The sequence below is a fragment of the Pristis pectinata genome, chromosome 5 (genome assembly GCF_009764475.1).
Source record: "Pristis pectinata isolate sPriPec2 chromosome 5, sPriPec2.1.pri, whole genome shotgun sequence".
Taxonomy (NCBI): domain Eukaryota; kingdom Metazoa; phylum Chordata; class Chondrichthyes; order Rhinopristiformes; family Pristidae; genus Pristis; species Pristis pectinata.
The window spans coordinates 55945186-55961906 of NC_067409.1; the positions used below are offsets into that span (position 1 = coordinate 55945186).

The window sequence follows — 16721 nt, forward strand, 5'->3', positions numbered from 1 at the left end:
CTTCATTGATCAGTCTGGTTCCCATCAGATCAAATAATGATTTATTAAGTTACTATACTCAATAATCATTCTGTAAAAGTAGACCAGTTCAGTTGCCTTTTGTTACATAACTGACATTCTTAAAAGCACAGTATGCATTTAACAAGAAAATCTGAAGTTAGATATTTTTAGTGATGTTTGGTTAATTGGATTACTTGTTCCAGGTAATTGGAGTGGGGATTGTTTCTCTCCACAGTATGAATCTGATGAGTTGGAGAAGAGTGTTTACCAAGATGACGACAGTGATAGTGATGTTCCAGAAGAGCTTAAAAGGGACTATGTGGATGAGCAAACTGGAGATGTTCCTCTGAAAAGGTAATTGATAGTTTTACAAAAATATGTAGATAAGAGAGTGTTTAAGGGTGGTGTATTTGTTTTTATTTCAGGCCTTGAACTTTTTTTTGTAAAATTAATACAAATATTAATTTTGATTCACTTGCTGTTTTCTTTATTGTATTTACTTTTTATTGAGTGCACAGTACAATTCAAGGTGTATCCATTCACTTTTTTTGTCCAAAAACTAATACATTAATTTTGATGAGAAGACTAAACCACTGTTAATCAAGATCTGCAAGCTGTGAAAGATAATATGGCATGAAACTGTATTTTATTCTCTATAGTATCATATACACAAGATCATATGCAGTGCCCGCCACATTATGGAGGATCAATACCACACTCTAAGACCATATTACTGAGGAAACAATATATTAGCTTGAATTATAGAAACAATGTCATCTTTGTAGCATGAAAGTGCATAAAATGAAGTTACAGTCTGACCACGATTAATCAAATTCACAATAATGCTTATTGTTGCAGAGATTGACCCATGCGGTTCCAGTGATGAAGGATTTCAGCCACAAAGATTGAATTGTAGGAATTTATATAGGGCCATATATCACAGAAACATTGGCCCTTTGGTCCACCTTTTCCCTGTCGACCATCAAGTACCCACCTGTCCTAATCCCATTCACTAGCACTTGGTCCTTAGCCTTCTATAGCTTGGCGATTCAAGTGCTTATCCAGATGCTTGTTAAATGTTGGAAGAGTACCTGTCTCTACTACCTTCAGGGCAATATGTTCCAGATTCCAGTCACCTGCTGGGTGAAAGCAATTCTATTCAAATCTCTAACCCTTTTGCACCTTAAATGTATGCCCTCTGGTTTTAGATGTCACTGTTGAGGGGAAAAAGGTTCCCACTATCCACCCTATTTATGCCCCACAGCCTCTATCAGGTCCCTCAGTCTACTCTCCTTGAGGGAAAACAAACCCTGTCTATCCAGTCCAGGGTGGTAGAAATGGAAATGCCCAATGATTTCAAAAGGAAGGCAATAAACTTGCAGTGTCATGGATAGATCAGGTGAATTAGCCTGATTAGATTGCTGTACAAAGAATCAGCAAAACTCAATGGGCCAAGTGTCTTCCTTCTGGGTTGTTCAGATTCTGTGGCTATTCCTTAATCTATTGTGAAAACAGCAGCTGCTTTGGGGTGAAACAGCTATTGTAGATTTTCAACAATGTGATCCAGTACATGGACCACAAAATTTCTGTGTCATGCCCAGAAGGTTGGTCTGGATGGAAGGGGAGTGATTGGTTTTAATCCTAGGGCAGATGGGGAAGGAGTTAAGTTCTTAAAAATATGAAACCTGATATCAAACTACCACAACTACACCTAGTCTTAGTCATGGAACTAGCTAAGAGGTGATTTTGAATCTAGAATTGTGTCATCAGTATTTCTATTGTAAGAAATCATAAGGGAGCATATGATAATATAGAGTTTTGTATTGAGTTTGAGAATGATGTAATTAAGTCTGAAACTTGGTGTTAACTTTAAACCCAGCTAATTATGAAGAGTGACTTGGCTAATATAGATTGTGAAATTAAATTAAAATGGAAATTGATGAGTAAGCAATAGCAAAAACTGTAAGGAATAATATGTAACAACATGGATTCTTTTCAATAAAAACTCTGTGGAAAAGCAGTCGAACCATTATTAAAAGAGTTGAAGAGAGTATAAGATTAAAAGACCTTGCAGTAAAACTGATTATTGGGAAGATTTTTGAAATCTGTACATTAATATGAGGGAAGAAATATAATTTAAAAGTAAAACTGGCAAAAAAAGTATGAGGAACCGGCAAGAAGGTTGTGTGAACTTGTACGAGAACATACAAGGAAGAAAGTAGCAAAAATAAATCTGAGGCAGGAATAGGAGAAATTATACTGGTGAATAAGGAAATGGCTGAGACAAAATGTTTATTCATCAGTCTTTATTGTGGATGGTGCAAAATAGGGAGCCAACAGCCACCTGAAGCTTAAAAAAAATGAACAAAGAAAAAAAAACTGCAGCAATAGGACTAACAGCAAAGAAATCCCATGGACCTAATTGTTCTGCTGCTAGGGTTTTAGAAGTGGTGGTGGGAATGTTATGGTAGCATTGGTTTGGATCTTCCAGGAACAGTTCCTTCAGGTGGAAAAGAGCAAATGTGACTCTGCTGTTCATCTATGGAGGTGTAGAGAAAACAGTAACTCTGGGCCACTTAGCTGGGTGCAGTGAAAATATGAGGAACTATTGGGCAGGATCTTGCTGATCCTGTCCTTGCTTCCCTTTTATTCTCCATGCTCGCAACTACCTTTGCAATTGTGCAGCTTGTGAGATGATGCAGGCCATGAACAGTGGCTTGTTCGCAGGAGGCAGTAACTAAAGCCCCACACATGGACGATCTGATGGCTTTCTGACAGGTTGTGATGTTATAGGCTTTTTTCACTGTTTACACAGACATTTAAACAATGGGAAGAAGGTTTAAGAAGTTTTTGAAAACTCCCCCTCCAATGCATTTCATCCTTCCACACTGGAGCAAGTCTGGCACATGCTGATATGAGCTGTCAGCCAGCCATCATCTCAACCCAGCTGATTTTTCTTTTAAACACATTGGATATAGACTTCAGTGGAAATGCCGGCATTTATTATCCATCCATAATTGTCCTTCAAATGAAGAAGCCTTTAAGACTCAACAACTTTGTTGGATCTGGAGACACATATTTGTCCATATTGAGGAAGGGTGATGGATTTTCTTTTATGAATGGTATTGATGAATAGGTAGGTTTTTAACAGCGATCCAAAACTAACACCAAATTTTTTTTCCAAAGTTAATTACTTGAATTTAAATTTCCCAGTTGTCATGGTGGGATTTGAACTCATCTTCAGGTCAATAGTCCAGGCATCTGAATTCTAGTCCAGTAACTTAACCACTATATTGACATGAATGTGATGACAGGGTACTTGGAAAATCTTTAGGAGGAGCAAACATTGTTGTATGAAGGAGAACTGGAGTGCGACAAATTTGTTTGATTATTTTGAGGTTGTAACTAATGTGGTATATAAGGGAAAATCTATGGATTTAGTACAGTTAGAGTTTTAATAGGCATGTGACAGTGTGCTGTGCAAGAGTTGTTAGATTAGGTCTCATGAGAGTGATAGCACATATTCAGTGTTTGTTAAAGAACAAAATAAATCAGGAATTAATGAGTCAATTTCTGGTTGGCATGTTTTAATTTATGGAGAAAGTAAATGGCTGAGTAAATGTTTGAGCATAAATAAAGCCAATGAAGTGCCATGTGTAGAACTATAAAAATATCCACTTTGGTAGGATGAATAGAAAATCGATGTAAAGATGAAGGACAAATAATTTGGTATTCAGAGTGATTTAGATATTCTTGTACCTAAAGCACAAAATGAACTTGCAGTACAACAAGCAATTAGTAAAGTAAGTGGTATGTTAACCTTTCTTACATAAAGGTACCACAATTATTTCGGGCTTTGTTGAAACCCCCCACACCTGGTGTACAAAGTACAATTTTGTTCCTTTTGCTTAAGGAAGGATGTTCTGTTGGAGAGGGTGGAAGGGATCACTCTAATTCCTCATCTGAGGATGAATTGAGTACATTCAATCTGTATGGAGACGTGAGAAACTGCAGATGCTAGAATCTGGAGCAACAAACAATCTGCCAGAGGAGCTCAGTTGGTCATGCAGCATCTGGAAGGAAAGGAATTGTTGACATTTCGGGCCAAAACTCTGCATCAGGAGTGATTTGTACATTCAATCTGTATTCTTGGAGTTTAGAAGAATACTGTCAATATGTATAAAATTGTGAACAGGTTTGGGAGTGGAGGCTGAGAGGCTATTTGGCAATTGGTTTATTATTGTCACATGTACCAAGATACAGTGAAAGGCTTTTGTTTGCATGCCATTCAGACACATCATTCCATACACAAGAACATCGAGGTAGTACTAAAGAGAAAAAAATCAATGCGGAAAATAGCGTTACGGTTACAGAGAATGCAGTAGGTAGATCACAAGATCACAAGATAAGGGAGCAGAAGCAGGCCATTCGGCCCATCGAGTCTGCTCCAAGGAAAAGGGAAAAAGAAATGGGGTGGGAAAAAAAGAGAGAGAAAAAAAAAAACTATTCTAATCCCATTTGCCAGCCTTATCCCCATATCCCTTGATACCCTGACTATTTAGATATCTGTCTATCTCCTCCTTGAACACCCCCACTGATCTGGCCTCCACTGCTGTGCGTGGCAAGGAGTTCCACAATTTCACCACCCTCTGGGTAAAGAAACTTCTCCTCATCTCTGTCTTGAAACTGTACCCTCTAATTCTAAGATTGTGCCCTCTGGTCCTGGACACGCCCACCAAGGGAAACAGCCTAGCCACATCTACTCTATCCTTACCTGTCAACATTTTAAATGTCGCTACGAGGTCCCCTCTCATCCTTCTGTACTCCAGCGAGTACAGTCCAAGAGCCGACAAACGCTCATCGTACTTAAGCCCTTTCATTCCTGGAATCATTCTCGTAAATCTCGTAGATAGATAAAGTGCAAGCTCCATGACAAGATGGATTAAGAGATCAAGAGTTCACCTTTATCATATAAGAGATCTGTTCAAGAGTCAGTGGGATAGAAGCTATCCTTGAGCCTGGTGGTACATGTTCCTAAGCTTTTATATCTTCTGCCCGATGGGAGGGGGTAGAAAAGAGAATGATCTAGAAAAGAGGGATCCTTATGGACATGCAAAAAGGTGTCAGCCATTTAGACCTAACAGGCAAATACTTCTCCAGCATTGTTGTGGGCAAGGGGAACCTGATACTCTGCCCCCTTTCCCACCCTACTAAATCTGTTGGTTTGCCCCTCCTCCATAGCCCACTGACAACTTCTAAAGCTCCCCCTCCCCGCATCCTCCCCGCAATCTCTCTCCTTTGATCCCCAAATGTCTTTCTTGTACCAGTCTCCCAGCTGGATAACCAGGGAGCATCTCAACCTGATGAGCTGCTGTCCAGGGGGCACAAAAGATTCAAATGAGAAACCATCGCTAAGTGCATCAGGAGCTCAATGTTCTCCAAACTTATAGTTTCCTGACCATTACAGGAGCTCTTCACCCTTCCCCTACAGTGCCCCCAACCTCTCATCGAATTCTTTTCCAGTTAATGAACAATTCTAGAAACCAAAATGTGCATTTGTGACGTGTATCCTAAAGCAAAATGCTTCTGAATAAAAAGCTGTTTGATCAACCATGCACAAATATGTACTGAAGTCAGCTGCTTCCTTGACTTGCTAATGTCTTAAAAAATGTATAAATATTAAATGTATCCTCCAATGAAGTCTCTTGACTTTCATACGATCAATATATAACACAAATATCTAAATTTAACATATACCAAGAATTAAAACAATCTTCTGATTGGGATGATTTAATTTGATTTTCAAGTGAAGTTGAATCATTCATAAAATGGTCAATAATTTGGCAACTAACAACGTCTGCACATTGACTAAACTACAGGTCAGGGAGACTGCTATTAAATTTCAGTCATTTAGGCTTTGGTCTACATTTTTATCATGAATTGAAAAATGGTGTTTCAAATTTAATTTATACAGACTACATAACCAATAATATCAGAAATTTTAGACATATCTCAAAATGTGACATGAATAATAAATCGCTTTTCCAGCTGGTTATTATAGTAGCCAGGAGCAAAAAGCAAACTGCTGGAGGAACTCAGCAGCTTGAGTGGCATCTGGGAGGTAAAGGGATAGTCAACGTTTTGGGTCTTTATGCAGGGTGTCGACACAAAATGTCAACTATTGCTTTGCCTCCACAGATGCTGCTCGACTGGCTGAGTTCCTCCAATGGTTTGCTTTTCGCTCGAGACTACATCAGCTGTCTCTTGTGTCTCCATTATTCTAGCTAGTCCTCCCGATGCTTATTATCTGTGTTTGGTCCTGAACCTGTCCAAGTGGGGTAAAGCTAGCCAAGCTTCTCAAAGCAGAGAACTTGGATTTTGTCTTTTAAGCTCTATGAAACTCAATATAACTGCAACTAATAAAAAGTAAAATACTATAAATAATATATTACAAGAAATTAGAAAAAGATTGTATGATTATATGATAAATCCTGCAACAAACAACAAAATACCATGCACTGCTGTAGCTTTTGTACTTTAATGATCTTGTACAGCTTTAAATTCTAAACTATCAATATCATCAACTCCCATGTAATTAGCTCCAACTCCAAATAGGGATGCATCTCATCCTGGTGTCAGCTGTCGTCAATACTGATTAATCAAACATGTCCAGATTTTGTTTGCAAGGTACACAGGTTTGCTCCCAAATCCCACCTTTTTAATAATACAAAAGAATCACACCTGTGACGATTGATGAAAATACTTCCCATTGTGATTGTCCCTTTCATTGCCAATTTATTTTTTGTTTACAACTCCATACATCTTAATCCAAATATCTCTGTATCCTCAAAATTTGTTTTGATGGCAATGAGCTATGTGTTTATCAGTACAATGAAAAGTTATCACTGTACAAAATTTAGAAATTAGACGGGAGGAAACAGTTATGTCACGTCCATTGGCTAATGATGTCTATGAACAGAAGAGACTTTTTCTTGCAATTACTTTAAATCACAGCCTTTTTTTTAAAGTTCTGCTTTTAAAAAGAAATAAATCCAGTGGTATCTCATTGTACACTAAGATTTTGATCAACTTTTGGTCAATATTTATAAGTCAGGAGTATACACATCTTCCTAAAGGCCACTGTTGACATTATTTGAGTGACCAAAAAAGTTTGAGCTCATTATACCACTTTGTATTACCTCATCTCAGATACTTCAAGTGGCAGAATAAATTTTGATATGGATTGTCAAGTTGTTGATGCCACCTTGTCTATCAGATTATTATGAACCAGGCACAAAGTCAGATTTTTGCATTGAACTTCTCATTTGACTTGTACTAATTTCAGTTTCTCTTTTTAGTGTTTCCAAAGAAACTTTGAAAAGTAGAAAGAAGTCGGACTGCTATCTGAACAAGGGCAATACACTCATTTTAACAAACACTACCTTGAATGTAATAAGACTTGTTGGTGAGTATGAAAACTTTATTGAAATTTAATTGATTACCTTGTATTGGCAATGAAAATGGCTGACTTCGCGCGCCTCTACCCCTCCAACATAATGAATTTAAAATCAACATGCTCATCCATTGCTCTGTCCACAAAATTGTTCAGGTTACCCATGTAAGGAGCTCTAGTTTTGCATTTAGTGTATTATAAGAAGAACTAATTCAGTTTCCAAAAGGGTTTAGATGTTTTTTGCTTCTTAATTTCACCTGTTTATACATATTGCACAATTCCCAAGTGTGTTGCTTTGTTTTGCCTGTACATGTAGTTGAATGTTTTGTGGAATGTTCAGCAAATGAAATTGTTAATGATACCATGAGCTCCAGTAATCCAGAGGTGCCCCATCAACATTACATCCAGAAAATGAAATTCCATTCAGTTACTATTATTGTCATGGGTTAAATTATTACAGGGAAATGTGCTTTCATGCTTATTAAAAGGAATAACATCTTTTTAGTTAGATTAATAATGAGCAGATGAATGCTTCTATTGCCCTTGTTCTGGTATGTAATTGAATTCTGTCAATGTGCAAACATTCTCTTCTATGTACAGCTACAGTTTAGTGATTTGCACTGCACTATTTAGTACAAAACTCTTAATTTCTTTACCTAGTACACAAAATGGTTTCCAAACATTTTTTCATGAAACTCTGCAATTGAACAAAACAAATAATGCAAGTATGATGCTTTACCCAGTGCTTACCACTCATTGGACTGCTACTGATTGCATACAGGTTCTAAATTATAATCATGGAGGAAAATAGCTCACTATCTTTGGCAAGAAAACCTAAATTCATAATTTCTGGTGTATCATGATGGAAATTATTAAATTCAGTAGGCACTTAAGTCCAAACTCTCACTGGAAAGACAATTAATCTAAGGTGTTATTGAATTTCCTTCCTTAACTGTATTTTATTTTTCCAGAAAAATAATCATAGTTAATTGCTCAGATTGCAACATCACACAAAACTGAGTATGTTTAAGTATGAAATTAATACTATTAAAAGGAAGGAAGAACTTGCATTTTTTGTAACATCCTTCCTGACCGAATGGTGTTTCAAAAATATTCACAATCTTTTGTGTAAACTGACTTTCCCGTTATGGTTTTTAATTATATATCCATATACTTATCCAAATGTCTTTTGAATATTGTTATTGTACTTGCCTCAAATACTTTCTCTGGCAGCTCATTCTATATACGCAACACCCCCTGCAAAAAGAAGTTACCCCACAGGTCCCTTTTAAATCTTTTACCTCTCACCTTAATCCTATGCCTTCTAGTTTTTAGTTCCCCTTTTCTGGGGAAAAGGATTGTGTGTTCACTCTATACATGCTCCTCATGATTTTATACACCTACAAGATCACCCCTCAATCTCCTAAACTCCAAGAAATAAAGTCCTAGCCTGCCCAACCTCTCCCTGTAACTCAGGCCCTCGAGTCCTGGCAGCATCCTCATAAACCTTCTCTGCACTCTTTCCATTTTAGTGATGTCTTTCCTGGATGACCAGGATGACCAAAACTGTACACAAAACTCCAAGTGTGGTCTTACGAACATCTTGTACAACTACAATATAACGTCCCAACTCCTATATTCAATGCCCGGACTGATGAAGGCCAGTATGCCAAATGCCTTCTTCACCACCCTTTCTACTTGTGGTGCCACTTTCAGTGAACTATGTACTTGTACTCCTAGGCCCCTCTGTTCCACAACACTCCCCAGGGCCCGACCAATCATTGTATAAGTCCTTCTCTGGTTTGACTTCCCAAAATGCAGTACTTTGCACTTATCTGAAATGAAAGCCATTTGCCAATCCTCGGCCCACTTACCTGGCTGATCGAGATCCCTCTGTATTTTTTGGCAACCCCTGTCTGATACCACTTATTAGCATGCCTTGTACATCCAAATCGTTTATATAACTAACAAACAATAAAAGTCCCAGCACCGACCCCTGTGGCACACCACCAGTCACAGGCCTCCAGTCTGAGAAGCAACCTTCAAATGTCACTCTCTGCTTCCTACCATTGAGCCAATTGTGAATCCACTTAGCTATCTTTCCCTGGATTCCATGTAATCTAACCTTCCAGACTAGATATTCCATGTGGGACCTTGTCAGAGGCTTTGCTGAAATCCACTTAGACAACATCCACTGCTCTATCTTCATCTATCCTCTTGGTTACCTTTTTCGAAAAACTGTTAAGAGTTTTATCAGGCATTATTTCCAATCCACAAAGCCATGCTAACTATCCCTAATTAGACCTTGTCTGATCCCTCAGAAAACTCTCGAGTAACTTACCCACCACTCATGTCAGATCCACCAGCCAATTGTTCACTGGCTTGTCTTTGCTGCCTTCCTTCTTAAATAATGGTACAACATTAGCCACTCTCCAATCTTCTGGAACTTCGCCAATGGCTAAAGATGGAGCAACTATCTCTGCAAGGGCCTCTGCGATTTCTTCTGTAGCTTCCCACAAGGTGTGAGGATGCACTCAGGCCCTTAGGATTTATCTACCTTGATGTGCTTTAAGGCTGCCAATACAACCTCCCTGGTAATTCGTATGTGGTCCAACATATCATCACATTCCCTCATTTTAGCATCTATCATTTTCTCCACAGTAAAAACTAATGAGAAATATTAATTAAAAATTCTGTGGCTCTACACACGGGCATGCTGATCTTTTAAGGGGACCTATTCACTCCTTAGCTACCCCTTTACTCCTCCTAATATACCTATTGAATCTCTTGAGATTTTCCTTAACTCTTCCAACCAGATGAATCTCATACCCTCTTGATGCCCTCCTGATTTCCCTCTTCAGTGTACTCCAATACTACTTGTGATTGGTAATTGGTTTATTATTGTCACATGTACCGAGATACAGTGAAAATCTTTGTTTTTGCATGTCACCCATACAGATCATTTCAAAACATTAGTACATCAAGGTAGTACAAGGGGAGAGCAATAACAATATAGAATTGCAGAGAAAGTGCAGTGCAGGTAGACAATAATGTGCAAGGGCCATGATGAGGTAAATTGAGAGGTCAAGAGTTTATCTTTATCTGCCTATACCTTGGGTGTGACCACCTCACTAAAACTTTTAAAAGTGATGTTCTCAGCATCCCGGATGATCTGGACTGCATCCAGCTCCAGTTCCTTAAGATGGTCGATCAGGAGCCGTATCTGGGCACACTTCCCACAGATATAGTTATCAGGGACACTAGAAGTCTCCCTGATCTCCCACATCCTGCAGGAGGAGCATACTGCTCCCATAACTGCCATCTCAACTGTGCTAAGTGTGAAAAATAAAGTTAAAGAGACCTTACGGTCCTTGTGTACGTCTGCTCTGCCTCCTTGCCGAAGCCTTGTGAGCCAATGCCTCAGCACTTGTCCTCAAACACAGTCACTCAAGCTGTTTAGGACTCAAATGCAGACACTCCCAAAAAGGGCCTCTCCAAAATATTTTTAAATGCATAACATCATTATTGGCTCAACTTGTTCTTGTATCAAAAGTTGAATTTCATGAAGTTGGACACAGTTGGATTCATTGGTTTTGAGATTCAATACAGTGCCAAACTGCATTGATCACATCAAAATGAAGTGGTCTGTTGTTGCCAAAGACTCATTTCACTTGACCCTTGCAGAGAGAGGTAGCATAGATCATTCAATTCTATGCTTTATTTAAATCAAAAGTTATGGAACTGTTTTCTCTGAACTATTCTGTTTTCTATTATTTCATGTAATTGGAAATTTAATTAACAATTCTTCATGATTACTATTAATTATTGTCTAATTACCATAACACCAACTTCACTTGTAGAATGTATTTCTGCTTGTCTAGATATAAAGTTGACAACTGCAAGAGTGTAAATTGGGATGACATTTTTGAAGGGAAATATACTGTGGAGATGTGTTCGTTGTTCAGGGATCTCTTGCAGGATGTTAGGGATAAATTTGTCCCGGTGAGGCAGAGAAAGAATGGCAGGGTGAAGGAACCATGGGTGACGAGAGGTGGAACAACTAGTTAGGAAGAAGGTGGCAGCATGCATAAGGTGTAAGCAGCAAGGATCAGATAGGGCTCATGAGGAATATAGGATAGCAAGGATGGAACTTAAGAAGGGGTTGAGGAGAGCAAGAAGGGGACATGAAAAGGCTTTGACGAGTAGGGTTAAGGAGAATCCCAAGGCTTTTCTCACGTAAGTGAAGAGCAGAAGGATGACGAGAGTGAAGGTAGGACTGATTAAAGACAAAGTTGGGAAGATGTTTCTGGAAGCTGTGGAAGTGGGTGAGGTTCTCAATGAATACTTCCCTACAGTATTCACCAAAGAGAGGGGTCTTGATGACGCTAAGGACAGTGTTAGTAAGGTTAATGTTCTGGAGTATGTAGCTATCAAGAGAGAGGATGTGTTGGAACTGTTAGAAAATATTAGGGTAGATAAGTCCCCGGGGCCTAATGGAATATTCCCCAGGCCGCTCCGCGAGGCAAGGGAGGAGATTGCTGAACCGTTGGCTAGGATCTTTGAGTCCTTGTTGTCCACGGGAATGGTACTGGAGGATTGGAGGGTGGCAAATGTTGTCCCCTTATTCAAAAAAGGTAGTTGGGATAGTCCAGGGAATTACAGACCAGTGAGCCTAACATCTGTGGTGGGCAAGCTGTTGGAAAGGATTCTAAGAGATAGGATCTACGAGCATTTAGAGAGTCATGGCCTGATCAGGGACAGCCAGCATGGCTTTGTGAAGGGAAGATCTACATGGATTTTAGTAAGGCATTTGACAAGGTTCCACATGATAGGCTTCTTCAGAAGGTCAGAATTGGCTTGCCTGTAGAAAGCAGAGGGTGTGGTGGAGGGAGTGCATTCAGATTGGAGGACTGTGACTAGTGGTGTCCCACACGGATCGGTTCTGGGACCTCTACTTTTCGTGATATTTATTAATGACTTGGGTGAGGGGGTAGAAGGGTGGGTTAGCAAGTTTGCAGACGACACAAAGGTCGGTGGTGTTGTGGATAGTGTGGAGGACTGTTGAAGCTTGCAGAGGGATATTGATAGGATACAGAGCTGGGCTGACAAGTGGCAGATGGAGTTCGATCCGGAGAAGTGTGAGGTGGTACACTTTGGAAGGATAAAACTCCAAGGCGGAGTACAGGTTAATGGCAGGATTCTGGGTGGTGTGGAGGAGCAGAGGGATCTGGGGGTTCATATCCACAGATCACTGAAAGTTGCCTCACAGGTGGATAGGGTAGTTAAGAAAGCTTATGGGATGTTAGCATTCATAAGTTGTGGGATCAAATTTAAGAGCCGCGAGGTAATGATGCAGCTCTACAAAATGCTGGTTAGACCACACTTGGAGTACTGTGTCCAGTTCTGGTCGCCTCATTATAGGACGGATGTGGAAGTGTTGGAAAGGGTGCAGAAGAAATTTACCAGGATGCTGCCTGGATTGGAGGGTATGGATTATGAGGAGAGACTAAGGGAGCTAGGGCTTTACTCTTTGGAGAGAAGGAGAATGAGGGGAGACATGATAGAGGTATACAAAATATTAAGAGGAATCGATAGACAGCCAGCGCCTCTTTCCCAGGGCACCAATACTCAATACAAGAGGGCATGGCTTTAAAGTAATGGGTGGGAAGTTCAAGGGAGATATCAGAGGGAGGTTTTCCACCCAGAGAATGGTTGGTGCATGGAATGCTCTGCCTGGGGTAGTGGTGGAGGCAGATACATTGGTCAAGTTCAAGAGCTTGTTAGATAAGCATATGGAGGAATTTAAAATAGTGGAATATGTGGGAGGAAGGGGTTAGATAGTCTTAGGTGTGGTTTAAAGGTCAGCACAACATAGTGGGCCGAAGGGCCTGTACTGTGCTGTATTGTTCTATGGTTCTAAGTGTTGACTTCTGTGCTGAATCGTTTCTTAAGACTAAGAAATAGGACAAGATTTGGCTGTTCAGGCATTCAAGCTGCTCCAACTTTCAAAGAGATCATGGCTGATCTGGTGTTTGGTCTTGCCCTATATTTCTGCAGGTTCTGTTTCCCGTATAATCCAAAACTATTAGTCCTTTTCAGCCTTGGTCATACATAACTGGTGTGGAACATTGTGATCAGTTTGGAAATGTGGCTATCCTGTTGGCATTTGTAGCAATTATTCTACCCAACATTTTGTGTTGTTGCCAAGAATAACTAGGTGGTTTGTATTTTGGTATGCATTGAACAAAAAATTTTAACCAGGCACTATTTGAGCTTGCTACTCTTCAGCTCGTACTGTGGGTTAATTTAATGCCTTCCTGAACTACCAGAGCAGATGCATTATTGTTGATCAGAAGTATCTATTCTGACTTGGGGTTTGAACCAGAAGCCTTGCAACTTGCATGCCATGAGGTCAACTGATACGAACTGACTCAAAATAAGCCAGAATTTGGAATTTCATTGGTTGACAAAAGGCATAATATTGGTAAATCTAGTGTGTGCCCCTGGTATGTTTCCACTATTGGCATCATGGACTAGTACAGTGTCGGAGATATCAAATCTTCTTTGCCTCTTTTTAAAAGCAATCCAGTTCGCAGTTATCTTTCCCACTCTGTCCCCCAGACCCTTGCAAGTTTTTTTAAAAAAAAGTGTTTATCCGTTTCCTTTTGATATGTTTGTGCCACATTATCAAGCAGTGGATTCCAAATCCATGTCAGTTGCTGCACAGAATGTGTATACTTAGGTCGCTTCTGGATCTTTTCTCAGGTCACCTTAACTCAGTGTCATCTGGTTTGTTGAGCCTTCCACAGCTAGAAATTGTTTCTCTTCATTTGCACTATCTAAACTTTGCCTTATTTTAAATATCCATGTCATATGTCAATCCAGCCTTTGATCTAAGAAGAACAATCCCTTCTGATTTCTGTCCATGAAGGGCCTGTTTCCGTGCTGTATGACTCTATGAACTGTTCTCCTTCATCCCTGAAACAATTCTAGTAAATCTTAATTCTCCATAATCTCGTTGCTACTGTGTAACCATTACTTTGTCAATTGGAGTGAGACAGTTAGGGGGAAGCAAGCTGGATCTAGTCTGAATCACTGTATCACTTTCATTTCTAGGAAAATACATGCAGATGATGAGCATATTGAAGCCAATTGCTTTTGATGTTATCCACTGTATGTCACAACTATTCGATTATTACCTGTATGCAGTGTATACTTTCTTTGGGCGGGAAGACATGGTAAGTTCACAAATGCTGTAATAAAATATTGCTATTGATATTAAAAACTTATTGCAGATCACAATACAGAATCATATGCTTTGAACATTTTAGATTTGTATCTTTCAAACACTTATAAACTATCACTGATTTCAATTCCAGTAAGCTCTCCATCTGATCTTTAAGACTAAAGCCAAAGTTACAGAAACTTGAAGCAAAAACAGAAAATGCTGAAGACACTCAACAAGGCAACATCCTGGAAAGAGAAAAAGAGTTAAGGTTTCAGGACGAACACCTTTGATCAGAACCTGAAACCTTCTGATTCTGCCTAATCTGAGTGTTTCTAGGATATTCTGTTTTTTATTTCAGACTTCCACTATCTGCAATCTTTTTAATTTTCAGTTGCAGCAACTTGGTGAACTGCTTTCCCTTGACACCCCCTCCCCCCTCCCCTCAATGTCTGGTCAGTCAATAAGACTGCTTTGTTTACCCACAGAATCCACTACTTATTGCACTGTAAACAGTGAACAAATATTCATAGGTTAGACAGCCAGGTCACATGGAGCTGCTGATACTTCAGGTATAAAAAAACCTTCTCACAAATGATAGAGGTTGTGGGTGAGCAACAATGCATCTACTTGTGCATGGTATATAGCTCACTATATAATTTTCAGTGTTTTGGGCATTAACAAATAGTTAAATTGCAGTAGTGAAATGCTTAGACTAAGTGAGAAGTAATTAGATAAATCAAAATATATAAAAGATAAAGGACAGTAGCAGAGTGATTATGTTACTGAATTCGTAATCTAGACCAATGATTTAGAGAAATTAGTTCAAATCCCAGTATGACAGATGGAAAATTTAAATTCACTTAATTGTCAGGCTTAATGACCATGAAATTATCTTACGGTTGTAAAAACCCTTCTGGTTCACAAATTTCCTTCATTCCTCTTCTAGCTGGTATATGACTCTAGGGCCGCAGCATTGTGATAAATTCGGCTCCCCTCTACAATGGACAGTGAAGTCATTCAATTATACCAAAATCCAGATGGAGTAGTAAGCACTCACCTGGACACCAGATTTGAATATAAGAAAGGCATATCCAGACCTATTATCTCTGCAAGGTCTTGTACAGGGACATTTGGGGATGTGCTGAAATTGGGAAAAGTGCCACAATCTATTTGTGTAACTGCTTGATGGTCAGAAACACAGAATTATACTTTTTAGCCAGCACCAAGACACATACACTTATATCAGCATCCCCTATGTACATCCCATCCCTGCCCCCCCCACCCCCCCCAGCAGAATATATCTACCAGACATGGCAGCACAAGGATATTGGGAGGGAGTAGTCCTGGCAGTACTCAATATTGATCGTGAACCCCATAATGTCATGGCATCAAGGAATCATTTTTATCACATCTGTATCTCCCACATGAGCTCAGAATTGTGATGGCATATTCTCCATTTACCTGGATGCACATACTTGAACAACACTCAAGGAAGTCCACACAATTCTGGACTATGCAACTGTGAGACTGTCACCCCATTCATCACCCTGCTCCGCCAGGATTGTTGTGCATGCAATCAGCAAAATCTTGTTCACCAATGTTTCTTTAGACTGAACCTCCCAAGCTTGTGATCTCATCTCACAGTGGCACAGCTGGTGGAGCTTCTGCCTTGCAGCTCCACTGACCTGGGTTTGACCTGAATTAGTTTTGTGAGAGCAATTAGAGCAAAATCCAGTTCTTATAATTAAACATTTGGTACAGGTTATTTTTGAATAACCAAAAGTTTTGAGAGGGACAATTTAATTCCACTAGGTGCATTGAGTTTAGATGTTTCGAGTTCCATTTTGTTATATGATTTGATTCTGATGACAATATTCAGAATAACTCTGGGGCCGTGGAGAGGCAGAATAGAGTTGGATACTGACAGAGGTAATATACCTGATCATATTTTGGTTTGTTCAAATAATACAGAAAACATTTTAAATTTATATGCGAGTTTCTGGTGTTAAAGTAAATACAGGTTGAAACACTCTAGTCTGG

At 39.4% G+C, this 16721-nt stretch overlaps 1 protein-coding gene across 1 annotated transcript in view; it reads left to right on the plus strand.

The window, feature by feature from the left end:
- The window catches only part of vps50 (VPS50 EARP/GARPII complex subunit), a 127901-nt gene that overhangs the window by 80046 nt on the left and 31134 nt on the right, over positions 1 to 16721 (plus strand). The window contains exons 19-21 of the mRNA XM_052015828.1: positions 236 to 354; positions 7359 to 7465; positions 14570 to 14691. Of these exons, the coding sequence (XP_051871788.1) occupies positions 236 to 354; positions 7359 to 7465; positions 14570 to 14691 (348 nt within the window). The remainder of the gene's footprint in view (positions 1 to 235; positions 355 to 7358; positions 7466 to 14569; positions 14692 to 16721) is intronic.